At 50.9% G+C, this 23,317-nt stretch overlaps 1 protein-coding gene across 1 annotated transcript in view; it reads right to left on the bottom strand.

The window, feature by feature from the left end:
• Window positions 1–23,317, bottom strand: part of VPS8 (VPS8 subunit of CORVET complex) — a 1,704,823-nt gene that overhangs the window by 1,572,855 nt on the left and 108,651 nt on the right. The window contains exon 4 of the mRNA XM_086955430.1: window positions 2,208–2,301. Within this exon, the coding sequence (XP_086811556.1) occupies window positions 2,208–2,301 (94 nt within the window). The remainder of the gene's footprint in view (window positions 1–2,207; window positions 2,302–23,317) is intronic.

Genomic DNA, 23,317 nt, shown 5'->3' with positions numbered 1-23,317 from the left:
TTATCCATTTTTAGCAAGCGTTGTCGATTGCCTGTCAGCGTATCTTTAGTGTCTGATATTCTAGTCTCCAGTTGCGTAAGCCGGGTGTCGTGCGAGTCAACACACTGTTTAACTTGAGCCAGTCGGGCAGTGAAGCGGCTAATTTTGAGTGAATAGTCTTTAAACTGGATTTGACCTCCAATAAGAGAGACAGATATCTTTGTCTCGCCCGCTTGTATCTTCGGTCTGAGTGGACTGTTCTTCCACCTCTTGTGGCAGTTCTCCATGGCATCCAGTACACCTACTTTCAAATGATATCTTTGGCTGCTTTGTGTCCTTTTGCCCCATGTTGACAAGCGTTAAAGAGTGGTGCCCTAGTAGGAGCCAGGAGGCTGTATGCAGCTGTATTTCGGAGATGGTGCGGGTGTACCAATGGACCAGTAGCTTGCATACTAACACCACTGCTGGGCAGTGAGCCCAGCAGGCTCACTGCCACCTCATAGGCCGCCATAGGCGTGGTGTCATTCTGGCGGCAGTGGTGGTCTCACGGTATCACGCAGGCAACCCGCGTCACTGTCTGCAATTTAGTTTGATGACGGAGTATTGTGGCCATCAGGCAGGTCACTGCAATGTAGCGGGCAAGTAGGAGCCATGCCGCTCAGGATCTAGTCTAGGCGCTCTCCAGGCCTCATCAACAGTGCTTGCAACCACCTGCGCTACGGGGTCTCCCGAGGAAGGCACCTTGCATTTACACCAACAGTCTTGGGTTGGGGCGCCAGTGGGTGAGAGGCGGGAGCTGTGGGTGTTCAGAAGGAGCCTTCCGTGGGCCTGATAGCACCCCTCCCAGCCAAATCCCCCTCCTTAATTTATGATCTTGTAGTGGACGTCTGCCTCCCAATTTCAAATGGCGGGCTCCTGCAAGAGATTCCGGGTCTCTCTTTACTTCGCGGTCTTTGCGGCCCGCGTGGGTTCCTCTCTGGTGGCCACGCCGGATTTGCCTCTCATCTCGCGCTTCGTCCAGTTGACACAGGGCTTTCAGAGAGGTTTCGTCTTCACAGCGGTGCGGGCCTGGCCAATAGCCACCCCAATAAGCCCACCAATGTCTACATGCATGCAGGGTGCAGACCAAAGTCACCTGCAATGCACCAATGGGTGACGGCTGGAGCCAGCACACCAGCTCCTAGAGGCAGATCGCTGTCTATGTTTGGGGCTTTGCCGGGAGCAGCCGTGTTGCGAGGTGCGCCGCATTCAGTCTCGGTGGCGGCCTCCTCAGCGCAGCGCAGTGGGCGGTCCTGGCTCTAGCTAGGCCCTCGTCGATTCTCCAGCCTAATGGCTTGCAGCCGGAGCGTTCCCAGGCTCGGTGCATATCTCAGGATATTGGCAATCCACCCCCTCTCACAATATTGGTCAGGAGCTTGGTGTTACCCCAGGACTGTGGCAGATTATGCACTTGATCGGTAGAGCCCACTTAAGGTGCAGCCATCCAAAAAGCTCAATTTTTAATCTCCTTTGTATGTATTCAGTTCACATTGTAAAAGTACCCGCATATGTCATTCCACAGTGGCTGTGTCTCCTCAGTTGCTGTGTATGGCACTCTGCTTCCCAGTAGGGCTAGCTTCACACAACTCCAATGACAACAAAAGGTAATGTGGCTGAACCAAATGGCATGTTTGGGCTTCCATGATGTTTAGTCAAGAGAATAATTGGTCCCGGACATATCTAGAAAAAATATTCCACCTATACAAAAAAGGGAAAGTTGAATGAAGACACAGAAGTATGTGGCATAAGGGTTGGGTTAAGCAGGGATCTGGGACTTTCTATTTAAGTATTGTTTCTAGATAGAACCTAAACATTAGAAAGTAAGGATTAATAATTGTCCCAAAATGTGTATTAATCTTTATTGTTTTTGTGACAAAAAATCCAATGCAATTACATTCTTGCAAACAATTAGCTCAACAACCCCTCTATTTCGTGGGCACAATTCATTCAAATCAGAAATAGGACACTTTAGAAGATCTGAATACATATCAGTTATCTTATAAACATTTTGTTACATTTTATTCTTACTTGTCCAGGGGGTGTGGGAGATGACCAGAGGGGACCACTAAATGATTTTCGCTCTCTAGTCCCAACTTTTTTTGCAGCTCAAAAATGTATTCACTTATAAAAATACAAAGAAAAGAAGTTCATTTCCAAGGCCCAACGCAATGCAAGTAAAGTTAACCTACCGCTGCAGACAAAATTTGGGCCGAGATTCCCTTAAGAAGAGAATGTCGCATCACTGATCCATGCCGAGAGAAAGAATCTTGAAGTTTTTTCTTCCTAAACAAGTTCAACAAATAAAAACACTGAAATCAATGATAGGAACATTTACTCAAAAGTAAAAAAGAGCACTGGTGTTTGTAAAATGTTTAAAAGAAATGATTCAGAAAGCAGTTTACAATGGTTGATTGATAAACTGTTCAAACATAAATGGGCTATCAACCATAACAATGTTTCAAAATAATTCAAAGTGTGTTTAACACGTGATTTATATTCAATTTCATAAACCATTTGAAAGATGAATCTTGAACGGTTAATTAAAACCACAGCCAACATTTGTTTTGCGGCTTTAAACCAGCTTCTTCAGGCCTGCAAAATAGACATAGATCATTTAGAGTCGCTAGAAATTCATGTCATGTCACATTCCTACAGTCATACTATGTCTGAGCTTACATATACTATTGACATTCCATTATGATTTCCATTCATAGATGAGGGGAAAATTGGCAGGAAGAAATACAAAATATTACTAGTGGGTGCCCTAATCCATTGTATCCTCTTGAAGTTGACAAGTTCCCTTGGGTCTTCAGAAGCTCCCCATCCCCCCAAAAAACACGTTCTTACCTCCTAAGTAAAAAGAATCTCATCAATCATTTGACCTCGAAGGTATGTGTTGTGCATTCATTCATTTGTTACATTAAGACCTCCAGTATCCAAAATGAGCTTCAAGATTAAAATTGCAAATTGTTTATGAAATGTACTTGTGAAACACACATTGTTTGAATTATTTCGAAACATTGTTTTTCTCTTTGTGTTCACATTTCCCAGTATGATATTTCAAATGAAAATATAGGGCAATAATAAATGTGTTCAATTTAGCATGCCATTTCTGTAGTGATGTTTTCCATGCTGTACATTGGACTTGAATTATTCTCAAAACGCACAGTCATTACATCTTTAACCCATATAAAAAGTATGTTTTTGTTAACTCAGATGTCACACTGCTGCTTTGTTTTTTTTAAATGTATTATTAATACTTATTGTGTTATTTATGGAATAATGTTAAACTATGTAAAAAAAATATATAGGAGGAGTATGCAAATAGTCTATTCAAATTCTTTGGGACTAACAAGGGCGCTGCAGGACAGGATTGAGAAATCTGTTTTTGAACCTCATCCAGAAAATAGTCAGGACGATATAAGTATACATCTTTGTCATCAGGAACAGACTGGAGAGGTCTCTACCAATAAATATACAGCACTCCACACAACTCGTGAAAGCATCAGGAAAGTTGCATTAAGAACAATGAGACCCTTGGACTCCTATGACTGAATCACAAAAATGGTCGGACGTGGTAACTCTGGAACAATACTTAAAAGTAAACAGAATTCCCAGAGGATTAAGCATAAACATTTTCCCTGCTGCAGAACATCTTGATAAAATCCGAGATGACCGGTGGGTAAGAAAACTGTCGGAAACCTCAAGAGATCTAATTCTCATGTTACTTGAACAAGCTAAGAGCAAAATGGACAGTGTTTGAAAAAGAAATACAAAAAACACAAGAAATTGCACACCTAAAATTAGAAGAAGGGACTAAGAAAAATGATGCTACACTTGAAGAGGTGCTAGAGAAATGTCATTAACACACTAAGAGCAAGAAGAAATCTACATTTGTTAAGAGATGAGAGAGATTATAAACTAGGCAGGGTTTATTTGTATTCCTATGCCAGAAAATATGACCACACATTTAGGGTCCGATTAAGAGGCTGGCGGTCCAAAGACCACCAGACTAGGGGAGGGGAGGGTGGTGGAGGTCTTCTGACCACCCTATTACAATTTGGGTACGTGGGCCGTCACAGCCCCTGGTTGTTTTGCAGTGGTCAGGAGGTCGTAATATGCTTAGCGGGACCACTGTGGTTCCACCAAGCATATTAAGATTTTCCTCTCCGCCGGCGGTGTCAAGGAGGTTCCTCCTCCATGAACACAGTGGCAGAGAGGAAACAAAGGGGGCTCCACAGGGCCCCCTGTGCCTCCTCCATATGTGGAGGCACACAAGGGGGCACAAAATGTGCCCCCCTGTGTTCATGTACACCAGTTCCTGCACGGCATGAACTTTACTGTTTTTGGCGTTCCCATTGCGGTGCCCATTTTCAGGCCTCCTCTGTGGGAACATAAAAAACACAAGGCCTGCCAGACAGGAGGAAATTCCTAATCTGGCAGATGGTCTGACCTCAGGTTTGGCAGTGCGGCAGGGCGGACCGCCAAAGTAGTAATCGGTCCCCTAGTGGGCAGAAGCCAACCACTAAGGCTGTCTCTCAGGAAAGTTTAAGTCAATTGGATACATCCAGTATTGACTCTATATTATCTATATCTGACAGTATTGACTATTTCATCTATATCTGACAAAAATGATAATGTGGTTAATAGATCAAGAACTGTTTTAGAAGAGCTGAGGTTGGTAGAATCTGACCAGAACAGCGACCACAGGAATGGTCAGTAAAAAGACTACAGAGGGGGAAAAGAGGGGCACAAGAACAACAGTAGGCAGAGATGAGGGGCGTGGCTTGCCGGCCAAGATTAAGGCAGCATCCTTACCCGGCTCCCACGGCCCTATACTAATCCGAGGATATCCTCACCCTGAACGCAACCACTGATGGCTCCTTCTGTAGTGTGGATGCCCAGGTGCTGTGAGGAGCCTGATTTAGCTGTTCGGCCAGTCCTAGACACCTACTTCGCACTGGGCAGAGGCTCACCCAAGATGGTGCCATGACCTAGATCTTGTGCAGCCACTAATCATTGTGTCCCAAGCTGCGCAACGTGCACTAACCCCTCATCCCGCCTTCTGGCGCTCTATGGCGGTCCCTGAAGGACAGGTCACCCTGCGATGGTGATGCACGACGATGGTGATCTGCCGGCCACCGTGGTCTATTCCTCCTGATGTTAAGACCTGTTAGCCGCCGGCCAGGCACAATTGGATTTGCGTTAGAGGCGGGCGCAGAATAGTAGCACAGACGTGCCCACACCATATCACCCCTAGACCTAATTGGGGCTAATGACTGTGAGGAGCTGAGCAGCTCATGCTAGCGAGATTAGGAGGGACTGACAACTCTGTCCCCTGTGGCCTCATAGGGGCATCCTTAGTGGCACCATACTTCTGAGCAAGGTGGCTATGTGTTGTCAGCAGTCTGTGGCCCTGGAGGAGACCCTCTCTTGCTCTCCTCCTCCCCCCTTGCCGACCTAGACATGCACTGTGATCCTCCGAGACACTGGGGGGGAAATTCTTTTGAGGACATGGTGGGTGACCACCAAATCTGGACGTGCTGCAAACCGCAATGGGACGGCTGCCCTCTGTGACACCCCAGAGGAGCCCCCTTCTGACACCGCACATGGAACCACTCTGTGGGAACCCCACTTATCTGCCACATAGCACCAAACTTGGCCCTCCCTGGCACTGTGCACGGCTTCACACCGTGGGAGACCCCACTAATTCGTTGCACAGCAAAGACTGGGCCCTGCCTTTTGGGGGGGGGGGGGGGGGGGGGGACTGTGGAGGACGGGAGATCTAGCCTCGTGGCACCTCCCTGCTCTTCCACCTTTTCGCCTGTGTCTGGCAGTCCCACTAGTGGTGGCGTCTGCTCATACTGCCCGAGTGGGGAAAGCAGTCACTTGACTGAAGACGCCGTCTTTATTTGTTCTCTTCTGAAACGGCCTTGGTGATGGGCCAGGACAGGCCCCCACTGCGCTGGCAACAGTACAAACTAAAATGGACCAGTACACCAGGCCTACCTCTGGCACATGCAGAGCTGCTCTTCTCCAGTGACTGAACCCTCGGTACAGGCAGACCAAGATGTCATTCTTAAGGTGATCCAGGACTCCAGAGCAGCAGTTGAAGTCAAAATAGATGAAGTCCAAATACATGTCTCCCTGTCATGCCAAGATCTCTACAATGTGGGCAGTTGTGTTATAGACACCGAAAGCAGAGTCTCTATGGTGGAAGACGATGTGGCAAGCCTTAAGCTTCAGGTCTCCAAGCTGCTCTTGGTGGCAGCGCCATAAAAGAATTGACTGAAGATGCTGAAAAGTGGTTGCAGAGAAATAATGTGTGATATATTGGCTTCACTGGAGGTTTTGAAACATCCACTGCAGATTTTCTGTTACAGGATTGGTTCCAGTCCTGGATTCCAAACGACAAACTCTCTCGTGAAGAAGAGGGCGCACCACTCCTTTACCAAGCATTCTTCCCTTGGGGCACCCCTCGTCCTATCATTGCCCGCATCTGCAACTACCAAGACTATGGCGCCATTCTCCGCGAAGCTCTAAAAAGACAAAGACCTGGGGTTTTAGAACACCAAGATCATGATCTTTCCGGATTATACTTGCACATTCCACCAATGCAGATGCTCTTTTGAGGACAGAAGCTCCGGATTCTTAACCTCTGCTACATGCTCCTCTTCCATGCTCGATTGAAAGTAATCTTTAACTCTACGATTGATTTATTTGATACCCTGAAGCAGGCTTGGGAGTGGGCGACAGAGTGACCAGACTTGCGACACTCGCATATCGCAGAACATGACTACATAGAATGGGGAGGTCCTACCGATCCTGTACCTAAACCCCCTCAGAGAAAGAGACCTTTTTCACAGAAGGCTCGACCTGGCCCAAAGAAGGGCCGTGAATCACATAGTCCTCTCTGAGATGTTGGCATGGCCGAAGAACCAGAGGCCTGGTTCTTTACCACTGCAGACCTTTTCAATGCCCTGGACAATGACCACGACCCACCGCCATGATGTCTGTAGCTTCATGCGAACATAAGCGATCTTGGCGATACCCCACAAACTGTATGAGTCGCCACACCAATAAATATGTTTGGGGCGCTACAGGTGTGAGAGGGAGGAGACTAAACGTTTGGTTTTCATGTGAACATGCTACACTGAAATTACTGTCGGACACCAGTATCCACCTGCGGGCCACTATAGAAACTTAGAACGACCCATGCCCTACTTGATTGTTGATATGCTTTGGGTGGGCGTGAAAGATACTTCAGGGTTGGAAGTGTGGCGTAGGGGTGAGTTGGAGGGGACTTTTCTTTTTGTGGTTTGTCCCATTTTCTCTACACACACAGTCACCCCAGTCCTCGCACATGACACTCGCTCACGGCACTGCACTACCTCTGCCGGTCCCGTAGTGGCCACCTTACACTTGGTATCCAGGTCACTCTCTTGTGGAATGACCGTCTTGACCAGCTCTCCTCCAGTCTCTGATGGTTAAAGTGCAATCGTGGAATGTTAACTGTCTATTGGATTGCATTAAACTATCTACCGTCCTACGATATGTGAAACGTCTCCACCTGGAAGTGGGCATGCTATGGGAGAGTTACTTGTTGGGCACGCAATGCTCCCTTCTCAGTCGATTCGGCTGCAGGCGGGTGTTTCACTCAGGCTGATCCTGAGGCTTCGGCAGTAGGGCTATTCTGCTGCACAGGGGACTCCCTCTGGTGGTATCCATTTCCCACGCTGACCCCCAGGGACGCTACCTGAGGATTGAAGGCCATGTTTAGGGTAGGCACTGTGAGAAGTTGGCCTGATATATGATGTTCACTAGTTCTAGTGGCCACCTTGTATCAGTCCAAACAACCCTTATGGTGATTGGTTGTAAGTCAACCTTATAGACCAGCTATCCTAATAGCGTGGACAAAAGCAGTATTTAGGCTAAACTCTTTATGGCATGTGAAGCCAGCTGTTTTACCACATATAACCTTTGAATACCAAATGAAAAGGACACCACACAGGTAGTTATGAGAATAAACAGTTATTTATTAACTAACATACACCTCTGAACTCTTGAGGTCAGAGGGCTAAGCACATGACAAACTCTTAGGAAAAATACGTTTAAGTTGCACGATTTACAATGGTGCCCAAGGGGCACGACAAACCATATACTAAGTGGAATGTGAAAGTCAATTAAAGGAATGGAGCTGCCAAGAGGTTGTAGGATCGCTGGGACCACGCTATACTAACTTGAGGTAAGTAATAGGAGGCCCACGGAGCGCGTGTGCAGAGTGTGAACTCACACGCGAGATGCGTACAAACGTCTATGGACAGTACAGTTTAAAGAAAAGGTGAGTACGGACGTTCCTGACTAGATAGGACTGAAACGACAGTGGAACTGGACACTAGGATAGTCAAGCTACCCTTCAGCACCGAAATGCTCGTGTTACCTCACTTACAGGCTGCAGGTGCATAGGTGCGAAGTCGTGTTGGGTTTCCGCGTCGAAGTCTATGGAGCCTTGAAGAAAGATGCTGCAGGCGACCAGGAGGAAGATGTCCGGTGCAATCCAAGGGTGGATTGGTGAAGAGAGGAACCTGAAAGCAGAGGGGACAATGTTCAAAGTCACTAGCCAGTGACTGGAGTGGAACCAGATGTCGTCGTCGCGATCAGGTGAAGGTGGACGCTTGTCTCTGCAGCCACGTGGACCAGGTGGTGTCTTCGACGACCAGGATGGAGGCACGAGCTGTCCCACGCAGGATCTCGCTGTCGGCGGTGTCGTCTCCGGATTCGGGTTCAACAGGCCTTGGCAAAGGCAACCCACGCGGTGAGTGGAAACGGCGTCTGGAGTGGACCAGGAGGGTCCGGGGTGCTCCTCTTTTGGAAGGGAGCAAGGGCCAGTCTGGAGCAACTAGACCAGCAGCAAAGTTGTCCGTGTTCGTCTTCTAGGAGGTCACTAGCCAGCCGGCAAGTGACCAGACAACGCGTTGAGCAGCAAACAGCAGAAGGGCCCCATGCAGATCTCGTGGATGCTGGAGGGCTGATCTTCGATGCAGGAGCTGCTCGGGGTCGGGGCTTCTCAGTCCCCAAAGCACTTGAACGAGGAGGCCTCGGAAGTCGTGCTGGAGCGAAGTGCTGCTTCTTTCAAGATGGCCGGTCCCACGTGTCTCGTCGCACCCACGGGTCTCAGCTCGGCTGTAGATGTGGGTTGAGGTCGGAGAGGTCTGGGAATCCGGGTCTCGTCGGGCTCTGAAGTCTGGATCCTTTGCAGGAAGACGACAAAGGGAAGTCGCGGTACGCTGATGGGTGCCTGCAGATGCAGGGTGGACACTCCTTGCCCACAAGGGAGATTCCTTCTGTCTTCTGTGGAGCAGAACGTCGAGGTCCAGAGTTTCTTCTTGTAAAGTTGATCAGTATAATCTAATTTGGAATGGGACCAGCTCCTACCTTTATTCAGCTAAAGGGGGCTGCACTGCGACTAGGTCCCTCCCCTGGGTGGGACCAGGAAGGGGGGTGGTTACACCCCCTTTCCTTTGTCCGGTCCTGCGCCAGCTCTGGGGCTGGGGTGCCCCAGGAACTGGTTTGGACCGACATATGCACAGGGACCCCTTGTGTGCCCCTGGCATGTCTCATTCCTTTCAGCCCTGTCCTACCTAATACACAAAATCCTGTCTGGGGTGGTGCTAGCACCTCCCAAGGCAGGAAACCCTTTGTCCAAGCCTCCCTCGCTGGAAGCACTCCCAGCAGCAGTAGGTCAGACTTGTGTCTGTGGTGGCAGCATCCATTTTGTGATGCTGAGGCTTGAGTTAACTTTAACCGGGGTTCACAGTTACATACATGTCGTGTCCCTCTAGAAGGGTGGAATGCTAACCCCGTCGCCAGAATTGGCGAGGGGTTAGTATTCCAATTCGTATGACACCTTACTCGACATGTTTTGATAATGCGATACCAAAGTTAGCAAATAACCGCAAGGATTATAATGCACTTAAGAGTATATGGTACGCGTTATCATGGAACAGCTATTAGGACTTGGTTCCGCAAGCTGCAAACGGGCTCAGCTCATGCCAGAGCACCATCTCAAATAATTCCAAGCACTCTGCCTTCAGGATTGATAAGGCCTGCCATAGGAGTGACCGATAGGAATATATGTGTCCACTTTAGGGTTAGATATAGAGATACTATATCTAAAGCAAAGGGTGATTACACCACCTTGCCCCAGCTGTCGTGCAGCCAGTTGTGTCAGATTTGGATGGCCAACAAGGGGTGGCAAAATACATGCTTCAGCCCCTGGCAGGCCCTGGGTACACCAATGCCCTGGATACCTAAGGTATGCTGTACAGGGACTGATAAGGTGGCCCAGTACCAATCGGTAAATGCACCTAAGGTACATGCTTGTCAATTTAGAGAGAGAACAGCAAGGCTGTGGGTCTGTTTAGCAGGCCCACAGCCAGGGAAAGTCGTAAACCAGTGAAGCAAAAAGCAAAATTCGGGGGCGTGGCTACGAGGGCGACGATGGCGGACGTGGCTTGCTTAAGCTCCCGCCGGCCCAGCATACATCCGTACACTTTTCCTGACCCCCGGACCTGTAATTCACCACACACCGGCAGCGGAGGTAGTGGAAGACGGGGTGCACCCTCCGGAGTAAAAATCTGGGTCCCTGATCCCGGGCCGGCGGAGTTAACAGCAGCGGCACCCCGGGGCCTGCACGCATCGTGGTAGACCGGGGCCTCTATTTTGGCGGACCCCGGCCGGAGGCTCCAGGAATCGGCCGGCTGGCTCGCCGGCGGGGCCTGCGCTCCGGTGGCTGAGCGACTGGCAGAGCGGCGGAAGGGAGAGTGGCTGAGCCCCGCAGCAGCAGTGAGGGTGCCAGCGCCGGAGGGCAGGGAAGAAGGTCTGTGGCCTGCAACGAGCTCCGCCGGCCGGGGACTCGAGTGGGATCCCCCACGTCGCCAGGAGAGCGGACACACCGGGGCTGAGACCAGACGACGGCTGGGCTGACGGAGGTGAGGGCCCTGCCGGAGTGACCATCGGCACACGCACTGGATCAGGGGAGACGTGACCTGCTCGATTGCCTGGGTGAGTGGCCCCCACCCGCAGTGCGGCCCCCAGCTCCCACGCCCCTGTGTCCTGGGGCGTGGGAGCGGTGCCTCCAATACACCGAGTGGAGCTCCGGTGCTGACTGGGCTGGCAGGACGGCTGGCGGACCCGGAGGCCTGCTCCAACCATACTGAGCCGGGACCTAAATTTTGTGAGGCCGGGGCGGGCGTCCCTGGGGCTGTTCCCCGGAGTTACCCAACGGAGCTGTGTTGACTGGGCGAATAATTACTGGACGCTCTGCTGTGCCCCTTTGCCCCCCAGATTTCTGTGCAGGCGGCGGGGGCCGTGACGACAGTGGTGGCCTGTGTGAGGCCTGGAAGCCGGGGCCTGGAGTTTCGAGACCCACGGGGCGGGGGATCGGACCTGGAGCTAACCTCCCCGTGGGGTCTTGGGGGACCCGCTTGAAGCCTCAAGAACATCTCTGGCACCTTGCCGCGGTCCCGGCCCGAGAGACGACCATGGCCTCTGCTGGCTGGGCGCCTGGGTCCTGGAGGAGCTGTGTGGTGGTGGTCGTGGCGCAGCGGCGTGCCCTGTGAGTCCCCCCGGCCTCGGATTCAGTAGACCTGGACCCTTCTAGTGGGCGTCGGACTTGGGCTTTGGTGAGCTGAGGGTCTGCTACTGGTACGGAGCAGCCCACCTGGACGTCCCAGCCATGACTAGAGGCGGGGGTGGAAGTGGCTCCGCCAAACAGGGGCCCATTGATAAATTTACTGGACCCAGTGGGGGACCCGGTGCCTCCAGCGGTGGCCAGGGTGCAGGGCCCGACAACGCGGCTTTGATGGCGGCCATCACCCAATCAAGAGACATGCTAGACGCTAAAATAGGAGCGGTGGGGGCCGATGTGACCTTGCTGCGACAGGATCTCCGCAACGCAGTTGCCCGCATCACGGAGGCCGAGACCAGGATCACGGGAGTGGAAGGTGATGTGAGCGCATTGAAACAGAAGGTGGCTGAGATGGACAGGATTCAAAAGGGACTGGCGCTCCGGGTCGAGGATGCCGAAGGGCGAGCACGCAGAAATAACCTCCGCTTCGTAGGTTTTACGGAGAATTGTGAGAAGGGGCCCATGGATAGATTCTTAACACGGTGGCTGGAGAGCTGGCTTCCCCCGGACGCTCTGTCGCGATGCTTTGTGGTGGAGCGCGCTCACAGGGCCCTGATGCAGAAGCCACCCGTGGGAGAACGGCCTCGGCCGGTCATAGCCAAAATACTGAACTTCCACAACAGAGATGCAATACTGCGGGAGGAGAGGGCCAAGGAGACTCTTCTGTTCGATAATCATAAGATTATGATTTTCCCGGACTATACTAAACAGGTACAGCAACAACGTCACTCCTTCCTGGCAGCGAAGGCCAAACTGCGTGGACTGAAGATTCAATACTCATTGCTGTATCCAGCCCGCCTACGGGTAATTTTTTAGTCGAAAACCCACTTCTTTGATACTCCAGAGGATGTGTTCAGATGGACAGATGAGACAGTCAGAATCCGGCCGAACGCCCAACCGGGCCTGGGCTCTGGACCATCGCGTGGATCGTCACAGGAGAGGGGTGACCCCACTGCCAGGGGTAAACGACACAGGAAATCTCGGTCACGGAAACGTTCCCTGTCCCGCAGTGGCCTGCCGGATGAGACACAGCTTGACACCGATCAATCGGGGAAAGAAAACTCAACCATGTGGGAGTCCGGCTCTCTTCAATTACCACTTGCCCACCGACGGATTCATCGGAGGGCTCTGCGTGACTGCTACATCAGCCGAACAGTGAGCACCCGGTGCTGTACAAGACAGACCTTGGTTTGGTTCATGGGGAACAGTATTGGTGGAGCCTGACTGCCTTCTGTGCTTGGGCTCAGAGGGTGGTGGTGAAATGGGGTTCGGGGTACTGATTTGTAGGGCTGCCTAGTTCCCCTACGGATGGGGGGTTGCCCTGAGGGGGGGTCTCTTTAGTTGGTGGGCATAGTTGGGATCCATTGGCATGGTTGGCTTTGGGCGCTCTGTTTTGGCCCCGAAGTTTCCCATGCCGCGACAGGTACTTCATTGTTCCTTGAGGTATAGGGGAGGGGGGTGGGAGACGGGTGTTTGGGAGTTGGGGGGGCAGTGTTGGAGGGGTGTGACGGAGGTGGGGTGTAATTTGAGGGGGGTGCACGTGATCTCTAATGCCTTGAAGTTTATAGCGTTGAGTGCCTGGGCCGGGTTCTGGGATCCTCGAGGATTTTTCCATCGTGACTATGGCTGATATGTCAATGCAGAGACTCGCCAGGGACTCTATGCGTGTATTAAGCTGGAATGTCAGGGGGATGTTGGACAAAATTAAGCGTGGGGCAGTCTTGCGATGGGGTAAAAGGGTCTCAGCCGATGTGATGCTGTTGCAAGAGACGCACATGATGGGGACAAAGGTGCTTAGCCTGCAGAGATTTGGTTACCAACAAGTATTTCATGCTGAGTTCTCCAGGGGTTCGAGGGGAGTGGCTGTTCTGATTCATCGAAGGTTGTCCTACACTCATGAGCGTCAATGGATTGACCCGCAGGGTCGCTATGTGTTTGTCAAGGGCATGATTGGTACTGAGCCAGTGGTGTTTGGTAGTGTGTATGCCCCTCCCCCTTTACAGTGGTCCCTGGCTGAGAGGCTATTTGAACTGTGGGCGGATATCCCGGAATCCCTAGCCGTGATAGGTGGTGACTGGAACGATGTTGTGGATGTGAGCCTAGACCGCAGGAGGCTACAGGGGACTGTGGCGGCTGCCTCCCCTACACGACTTAGAGCGATGGTGGACGGATTGGGCTGGGTGGATGTTTGGAGACATTTGCATGCCACGGCGCGAGAATATACGTATGTGTCTGCTGTGCATGGTTCCTTTTCACGGCTGGACTGCGTGTTCGTACCGGGAGTATTCCTTGATAGGGTGAGAGAGGCCACGATTCAGCCTAGAGGACTGTCCGACCACTCCCCTGTTGCGGTGCGGATTGAGTTGCACAAGAAGCGTCAGCCATTCCGATGGAGGATGTCCTTGTGGCATCTTCAACAGGCGGACTATACTCAACATATGCGAAGTGCAGTTGCCCACTACTGGCAGAAGAATCTAGTCGAGGGTGTGGACGGGGTGACAGTCTGGGAGGCCATGAAGCCCACATTGAGGGGCATAGACATAGCATGGTGTACTGCGGCCCGTCGCCGCCGCCGTGAGGCCATTGTCGCGGCCGCGGCGCGGGTGGAGGTGCTAGAACGACGGTGTCAGGGGAGGGGGGGATGAAGTGGCGGTACGGCTGCTCCTGCAAGCACAGCAATCCTACGCCTCTGTCTTAATGGACGAGGCTCGGCAGGCGTGGCTAGCCACGCGGAGCAGGGTATATCAGTGGGGTGATAAGTCCTGCACCATGCTGCATAGGCTATGTCAGCACACTCTACAGCCAATCACACTACCAGGCCTAACCGACGGTGAGGGAATTGCCATAACAGACCCAGCGACTCTGGCGACGAGCTTCGCCCACTACTACGCGGAGCAATATGCTCACCGGGACAGCCTCCCGCAGGACGCGATAGACAAATTCATTGCTGACCTGCCCCCTCGTGCAGTCTCAGACGACGCCAGAAATCCCTGGACCTCCCCCTTACGGCTGAGGAGCTAGGAAATGCGCTAGGGCAACTCAACACGGGTAAGGCGCCTGGGCCGAGTGGGTACCCCTGTGAATTTTATAAGAAGTTCCACCTTCAATTGGGACCACACTATAGGAGGGCACTGGAGACGGCGCGGGAAAAGGGTAGCTTGCCGGCGGACTGGCGCCATGCTGAAATTGTAGTTTTTCAGAAACCGGGTAGGCCTCCTGACCGACATGAGTCTTATCGCCCCATATCCCTGCTCAACATCGAAGCCAAGCTACTGGCTAAAGCGTTGGCAAACCGCCTTCTCCCATATGTAGCCGACTTGGTCCATCCGGATCAGGATGGCTTCATGCTGCATAGGGCGACAACACAATATCAGACGAGCGCAGGCGGCGGTGGACGCTATGGGGGCCACTGGGAAACAGGCGGCTTTATTACTGGCAGACATCGACAGGGCGTTCGACTCGGTCAGCTGGACGTACCTGTTCGCTCTCTTGCCACGCCTCAACCTGGACCCGGTGTTAATTTCATATGTCAAGCTGCTATATACGGACATCACTGCATCGGTATGTGTGTCTGGGGCGATCTCAGAGAAATTCTCGATTGCCAGGGGAACCCGACAGGGATGCCCTCTGTCCCCATACCTCTTTGCGCTGGCGATGGAACCTTTGGCCTCTTGGGTGCGCATCGACGCGCAGCTTCATGGCTTTGTGTGAGGAGCAGGACTCTCAGATAGAATTGCGCTGTATGCAGACGATGTCCTTTTCTTTCTGACCGATCTTAACCGATCTGGCCATCGAATACTGGAGATAATGCGCCTATTTGGTGAGGTGTCAGGACTTTTTCTCAACCCGCGCAAGTCGACCCTCTGGGTGCTGGGCGGGGAGACGGGTGTATACCCCTGGGCATCGGCCTTGCAGGTGGCGGTCGGGGGTTTGAAATACCTAGGAGTCTTCCTGTCCGAGTCTGCTGTTATCGCATGGGAGCTCAACGTGTTGCTTGTGTGGAATAGAGTCCAATCAGATATCAAGACATGGTCTCGCATGCCCCTCAACATCTACGGTAGGTCTGCGATTTTCAAGATGGTCGCCCTCCCGCACCTTTTGTACAAATTGCAGAACCACCCGCATAAGATCGAACCACAGTGGTTCCGTCGGGTAAATTCTGTGCTGGGCCGCTTCCTGTGGGCGGGGGGTGCCGCCAGGGTGGCGCTGCGGACTTGCTTTCTATCCACATATTGTGGGGGTCTGGCCACATCGGACCTCCTGTCCTACTATCAGACCTCCCACCTATTGGTCCTAAATGAATGGTGGTATGGCGATAGAAGTGACCCTGCGTACGCCCTCGAACGCTTGTTGATGGGAGATGCCACATTACATACGCTATTGTACTCGGCTGGGCAACGGAGGAGGCTGCCGCAAGTCACACAGGTGGTCTTCATGATTTGGAGACAAGTACTGCGCCGTATGGGCTGGTGGGGTAGACTGACGGCAGAAACCCCACTGTGGAAAAATGGACAGCTCCCCGCACTGGCCTCGCTGACGGGGGTTGGTGGCTGGGACTCTATTGGAATTTCCTCGCTTGGACATGTTCTTACCGGGGTTACACTCAAGTCCTTTCAAGACCTTAGCACTGAATTTAGTATGCCCAAGACCCAATTCTTTAAATATCTACAATTCCGTCATGCGCTTGCACCTAGTCTGGTTGGCTTGGATCAGCTCCCCGAATTCAGTCCAGTGGAAGCCAAGCTCTACATGGGAGACCTAGGGGATAAAAAAGTGTCCCGAATCTACCAAACACTGGTCACCTCTTCCCTACTACCGCTGAAAGACTCCTGGGAAACAGATATTGGTCCATTGGACGAGGATGATTGGAGGGAGGCCCTGGAATCCCCCTGTGGGGCTGCCATAGCTGTGCGACTCCGGTTAATACAATTTAAATACCTGCATAGGGCCTATTACACCAGAGAGAGACTATGGAAGGCTGGCCTAATTGCGACTCCGGAGTGCCTGCGCTGTGGGACAAAGAGGTATACTATTGCATACGGTGTGGTCCTGTGTGGGTCTGACCCGGTTCTGGAACGGTGTGTGGAATTGTTTGTCGGAGGTGCTGGGGTGGGATCTCCCCCGTACGCCCAGGCTGGGTCTTCTGCATATCCTGGAGAATGTGGGTGGGAACGTCTACAAACGTCACCTCTTGTTGTTGGGCCTGGTAGCTGCCAAGCGAGACCTGGCGAGGGCATGGAAGGGTGAGCGTGCTCCTCCACTGAGTGCCTGGAAAGCGGGCCTGGATTATTTCATGGGGTTAGAGTTACCAGTGTTTGAAGCCAGGGGATGCCCCCGGAAACATTATAAGATCTGGAAACGGTGGGCAGACTATGGGGGGTTAACTTTGGAGCCCCCAACAGACTCGGATGATGGACTGCCTGCAGATGGAGACTTCCAGGCCTAGGGGGGCACTCGATGATTGCTGTACTCTATTCATGTGCTGCGGTTGAAGGTGATCACGTGCATTGGGTTAGGGTGGGATAAGGGGTGGGTAGTCTGGCCTTGGGTGGTAGGGGGGATGAGGGGGGGCGGGCGGGGGGCATTTTGAGTGATTAGGTTTGTATACACCTTGATATATGTCTGCCATTTGACAGTGTCCTCCTGATTGTGGAGAACTGTATTTATGCTCTGCCTAATCAATCAATAAACACGGTTGTGAAAAAAAAAAGCAAAAATCGGGGGTGACCATAGGATTGCAGACCCTACTCTCCTACATAACCCCCCCCAAACTTAGGGACATTAAACTAACCTTGACCAGGTGAGTCTTCTTGTTCTAAGTGGAAGTACCTGGAGAGACCATCTGCATTACCATGGTCAGTCCCTGGGCGGTGCTCCACTGTGAAGTCCATCCCCTGTAGGGAAATGGACCACCTAAGAAGTTTGGGGTTTTCACTCTTCATTTGATTTAGCCATAAGAGGGGCTTATGGTTGGTCTGAATCTTGAAGTGAGTGCCAAACAAGTATGGCCTCAGCTTCTTCAGGGCCCAAACCACAGCAAAGGCCTCCCTCTCAATAGCTGACCAACGTTTCTCTCCAGGGGTCAGCCTTCTACTTATAAAAGCAATGGGCTGGTCATGACCATCAATATTCAGTTGAGATAGAACAGCTCCCACACCCAACTCAGAAGCATCTGTTTGGACAATGAATGGCTTGGAGTAGTCTGGACTGTTGAGAAATGGTGCAGTGCACATGGCCTGCTTTAGGTCATCAAATGCCTTTTGACAGCTAACTGTCCACTGAACTTTCTTTGGCATTTTCTTACTTGTCAGGTCATTAAGTGGAGTCACAATGGTTCCATAATTTCTGACAAATTTCCTATAGTATCCAGACAGCCCCAAGAAAGCTCTGACCTGTGTCTGGGTGGTTGGAGAAGCCCAGTCCTTTATGGCCTGTATCTTGCTCTCCAAAGGTTGATCTTGGCATCCACCTACAAGGTGGCCCAAGTATACAACTTGACTCTGCCCTATCTGGCACTTGGTAGCCTTGATAGTGAGGCCTGCCTTTTGCAGGGCCTCTAAAACTTTCCTCAGGTGGATCAGGTGATCCTCCCAGGTGGAGCTAAAGACAGCAATATCATCTAGATATGCTGCACAGAAGACATCCAACCCAGAGATAACTTGGTTCACCAACCTTTGAAAAGTGGCAGGTGCATTCTTCAAACCAAAAGGGCATCACCACAAACTGGTAATGACCTCCTGGGGTAGAAAATGCTGTCTTGGCCTTGGCATCCTCAGCTAACCTGATTTGCCAATAACCAGCTGTCAGGTCAAATGTACTCAAGAATTTGGCAGAAGCCAATTTATCTATGAGTTCATCTGCTCTTTGTATTGGATGGGCATCTGTCTTAGTGACAGCATTGAGACCCCTGTAATCTACACAAAACCTCATCTCTCTCTTACCATCTTGGGTGTGAGGTTCAGGCACTAGAACTACAGGACTAGCCCAAGGGCTCTCTGAGGGTTCAATGACTCCCAATTCCAACATTTTCTGTACTTCTTGTTTGATACAGTCCCTGACGTGGTCAGGTTGCTTGTAGATTTTACTCTTTATAGGCAGACTGTCACCAGTGTCCACCTCATGGGTGCACCAGTTTGTCTGACTGGGTGTCAGAGAGAACATTTGTCTGAAGGATTGAAGAACCTGTTTACAATCCTCTTGTTGATGCTCAGAGAGGCTGTCAGAAAAGACTACACCATCTACTGACCCATCATCAGGGTTCTGAGTGAGCAGGTCTGGGAGAGGGTCACTCTCTTCCTCCCGTCCCTCATCTGTAGCCATGAGCAAGCCCATGTCTTCTCTGTTGACAAATGCCTTGAGCCTGTTCACATGAAGTACTCTGTGAGGGCTCCTGGGAGTTCCAAGGTCTACCAGATAGGTGACCCCTCCCTTCTGTTCAATGATGGTATGGGGTCCAGACCATTTGTCTTGGAGAGCTGCTGGGGGCACTGGCTCCTACACCCACACCTTCTGTCCTGGGTGATACACAGTCAGGACAGCCTTTTGGTCATGCCAAGCTTTTTGGAGTTCTTGGCTGGCCTCCAGGTTTTTAGAAGCCTTTTCCATGTACTCTGCCATCCTGGAGCGGAGACCAAGTACATAGTCCACTATGTCTTGCTTAGGCTTTTTGAGAGGTCTCTCCCATCCTTCCTTCACAAGACACAGGGGTCCTCTTACAGGATGCCCAAACAGAAGTTCAAAAGGGCTGTAGCCAACCCCCTTCTGTGGGACCTCTCTGTAAGCAAACAAAAGGCAGGGTAAAAGGATGTCCCATCTTCACCTAAGCTTTTCAGGTAACACTTTTATGATCACTTTGACGGTCCTTGTTGAATCTCTCAACAAGCCCATTGCACTGTGGGTGATAGGGGGTGGTGAATTTGTAGTTGACACCACACTCCTTCCACATTGCAGTCAAGTATCCTGACAAAGTTTGCACCTCTGTCAGAGACAACCTCCTTAGGAAACCCCACTCTAGTAAAAAACTGAGAGTAGGGCCTTGGCCACCACAGGAGCTGTAGTGGTCCTAAGGGGAATAGCTTCTGGATACCTGGTGGCATGATCCACTACCACCAGTATAAATCTGTGCCCAGATGCTGTTGGAGGGTCCCAGTACACTTTATGGGCACCTGTGGCATTCCCTGCAGCCTCAGCAGCAGCCTGCTGTCTGAGGGGTTCAAGAGATGAACAGTCTAATTGTGCGTGTCTCAAGTCTGCCCTGGAAGGTCCCCCTGTCCCAAGAAACTCAACCTGTTCAGGCTCAAATTCTTCTAGGACAGTTCCTTCTGGGGTCTTTGGGTCACTCTCCTGTGAGAGCTGATCCTCACCTTGAGGCAAGGGCGAAGGCATTGCCTTAACCCTACTGTTCTTACTCTTGGTTAGTGTCTGGTCCATTGTTCCAGGATCCAGCACTAGTTCAGCTGGGCATTTTTTGGCCTGTGACCTAGTCACAGCAAGGACATGTGCTGACAAACCTAATATTTCCACATGAGTCCTATACTTCACATCTGACCATAGGGAGGATTCCAAATCATTGCCCAAAAGACAGTCCACTGGGAGGTCTGAACTAACAACAACACTTTTGAGGCCATTTACCCCTCCCCAGGAGAAATTAACAAGTGCCATACTATGGGTGGTAGTGACATTGCTAGCGTTGGTCACTAGGTAGTCTGAACCTAGTATTACCTGATCAGGGTCCACAAAGTTGGGTGTCACCATAGTGACACTGGCATAAGTGTCCCTGTAGGCCTGAGCCAATTTTCCATTGATAAAAGGCGTCTGCCTGTACTTGCCCAGAGTACTGGGACTTATTGTAGGGGTCAAATCCATGTCCCCAGTACAAACAAGAACAGCATGGGTAGGTACCCTGACTAAGTCAGAGACCAATGTCAACCCCACTATAGCCTTAGGGGGAACACTACCACTACTAACTGAACTAGGGGTTGCAGGTGCCTTAGGGGCAGTAGTGGTAGGAGCTGGGCCTTTCTTGGTGCACTCACTAAACCAGTGAGTATTACTTTTACAGTATTGGCACCATGGTTTCTTCTGACCATTATTCTTCTTCTTTTGGGAATTCTGGGACCCACCCTCCTTATATTGTTGGGGCCCTGTTGAAGACTTCTGGTCATTTTGCTTATTCTCATTACCCTTCTGGTCTGCTTTCTTCTGGCCACCACCCTGGTTCTGGTTCTGCTGCTTGACCCTTGTCCTGACCCATCTGTCTGTCTTCTTTCCCAATTCTTGGGGAGAGGTCAGATCTGAGTCAATAAGGTGCTGATGCAACAACTGATTTTGACAATTACTTAAGATTTGTTCTCTCATAATTAGATTATACAATCCTGTGTAATCAGTAACTTTACTTCCCAGTAACCAGCCTTCAAAAGCCTTAGTGGCACAATCAACAAAGTCAGCCCAATCCTGAGACTGAATTTTCTGGGTGTCTCTGAACAGCAACCTGTACTGCTCAGTCAAACCCATCAATCAGTGTATTCTTCAGGACTTGGTAATTGTTAGCATCCTCAGCTCTAGTAGTGAGGAGCTTATCTCTACCTTTACCTTCAAAGGAGAGCCACAGAATAGCTGCCCACTGACTCTGGGGGATGCACTGGACAGTGCAGGCCCTCTCCAAAGCAGTCATCCATTTGTGGATGTCATCCCCTTGCTTAAAGGGGGGCACTATTTTACTCAGGTGTCTAGTATCAAAACTCCTGTCTTTATCTCTAGGGATAATGCTGCCACCAGTGGGGTCTGCCCCACTCAATTTCTGCTCTCTTGCAAAGGCAAGTCTTTCTTTGGCAAGGGCACGTTCTTCCCTCTCAATCCTCAGATTGACTTCCCTCATCTTAGCTTCATGCTCTCTTCTCTGAGGGGATGTCATCCCTCTCTGAGAAGATGCCTGAGAGACATGGGTATGAATAGATCTGTTAGAGCCTCTGGAGTGAGACCTAACTCGTCTATTCCCAATGTTAAGCCTGCCTGAGAGTGGGCCTGGGGGTCCCCCAGTTCCATTCTCATGGATGCTTAAGTTGGTCCTGGTGAGCCTACTGACTACTACTGGACCTTTGTATGCCTCATCCCCAGATAACTCCTTTTCCTCTTCCTCCCCTTCACTTTCTGTTTCATGGAGGTTAAGGTCAGGATCACCCAAGGTTCCCTCTAAGGGGGGCATGCTCCCATCTGGATTAGAGGGGCCTGTGTTAGAAGCCCTTCTGGCATCATATGTCTCTAAGAGACCTATCAGAAAAGGAGTGGTAGGGTTAGAACCCTGTTTTAGTTTCCTGGAGGTACACAATTGTCTCACCTCCTGGAAGCTAAGGGCTGCATATCTGGAAGTGACCTGTGGAGGGTCAACAACCACAAGGGGAGTCTCTGAAGACTCTCCATGGGTAGACATGCTTCTAGTGAGGTGTAAGTGGTGCACTTACCTACACTATGGGTTTACCTACTGATCCCTTGCTAAGAGTTGTAGTCAGGGTGTGCTACTCCCTTTCTACTACAACAGCTGGTTCAGTAGGACTCAGAGTATTTCTAAGCTTGTTATATGTACCTAGGGTACCTTATGTGATTTTTCAAATGATATCTCAGATTATATTTGGTAAAAACAACAGCAAGCTCAAATCCCAACCGCTGCACACCAATGTGAGAAGTTGGCCTGATATATGATGTTCACTAGTTCTAGTGACCACCTTGTATCAGTCCAAACAACTCTTATGGTGATTGGTTGTAAGTCAACCTTATAGACCAGCTATCCTAGTAGCGTGGACAAAAGCAGTCTTTAGGCTAAACTCTTTATGGCATGTGAAGCCAGCTGTTTTACCACATATAACCTTTGAAAACCAAATGAAAAGGACACCACACAGGTAGTTATGAAAAGAAACAGTTATTTATTAACTAACATACACCTCTGAACTCTTGAGGTCAGAGGGCTAAGCACATGACAAACTCTTAGGAAAAATACGTTTAAGTTGCACGATTTACAATGGTGCCCAAGGGGCACGACAAACCATATACTAAGTGGAATGTGAAAGTCAATTAAAGGAATGGAGCTGTCCAGAGGTTGTAGGATCGCTGGGACCACGCTATACTAACTTGAGGTAAGTAATAGGAGGCCCACGGAGCGCGTGTGCAGAGTGTGAACTCACACGCGAGATGCGTACAAACGTCTATGGGCAGTACAGTTTAAAGAAAAGGTGAGTACGGACGTTCCTGCCTAGATAGGACTGAAACGACAGTGGAACTGGACACTAGGATAGTCAAGCTACCCTTCAGCACCGAAATGCTCGTGTTACCTCACCCACAGGCTGTGGGTGCATAGGTGCGAAGTCGTGTCGGGTTTCCGCGTCGAAGTCTATGGAGCCTTGAAGAAAGATGCTGCAGGCGACCAGGAGGAAGATGTCCGGTGCAATCCAAGGGTGGATTGGTGAAGAGAGGAACCTGAAAGCAGAGGGGACAATGTTCAAAGTCACTAGCCAGTGACTGGAGTGGAACCAGGAGTGGAACCAGATGTCGTCGTCGCGATCAGGTGAAGGTGGACGCTTGTCTCTGCAGCCACGTGGACCAGGTGGTGTCTTCGAC

The sequence above is a fragment of the Lissotriton vulgaris genome, chromosome 2_1 (genome assembly GCF_964263255.1).
Source record: "Lissotriton vulgaris chromosome 2_1, aLisVul1.2, whole genome shotgun sequence".
Taxonomy (NCBI): Eukaryota; Metazoa; Chordata; class Amphibia; order Caudata; family Salamandridae; genus Lissotriton; species Lissotriton vulgaris.
This window is presented reverse-complemented; position numbering and strand designations above follow the sequence as displayed.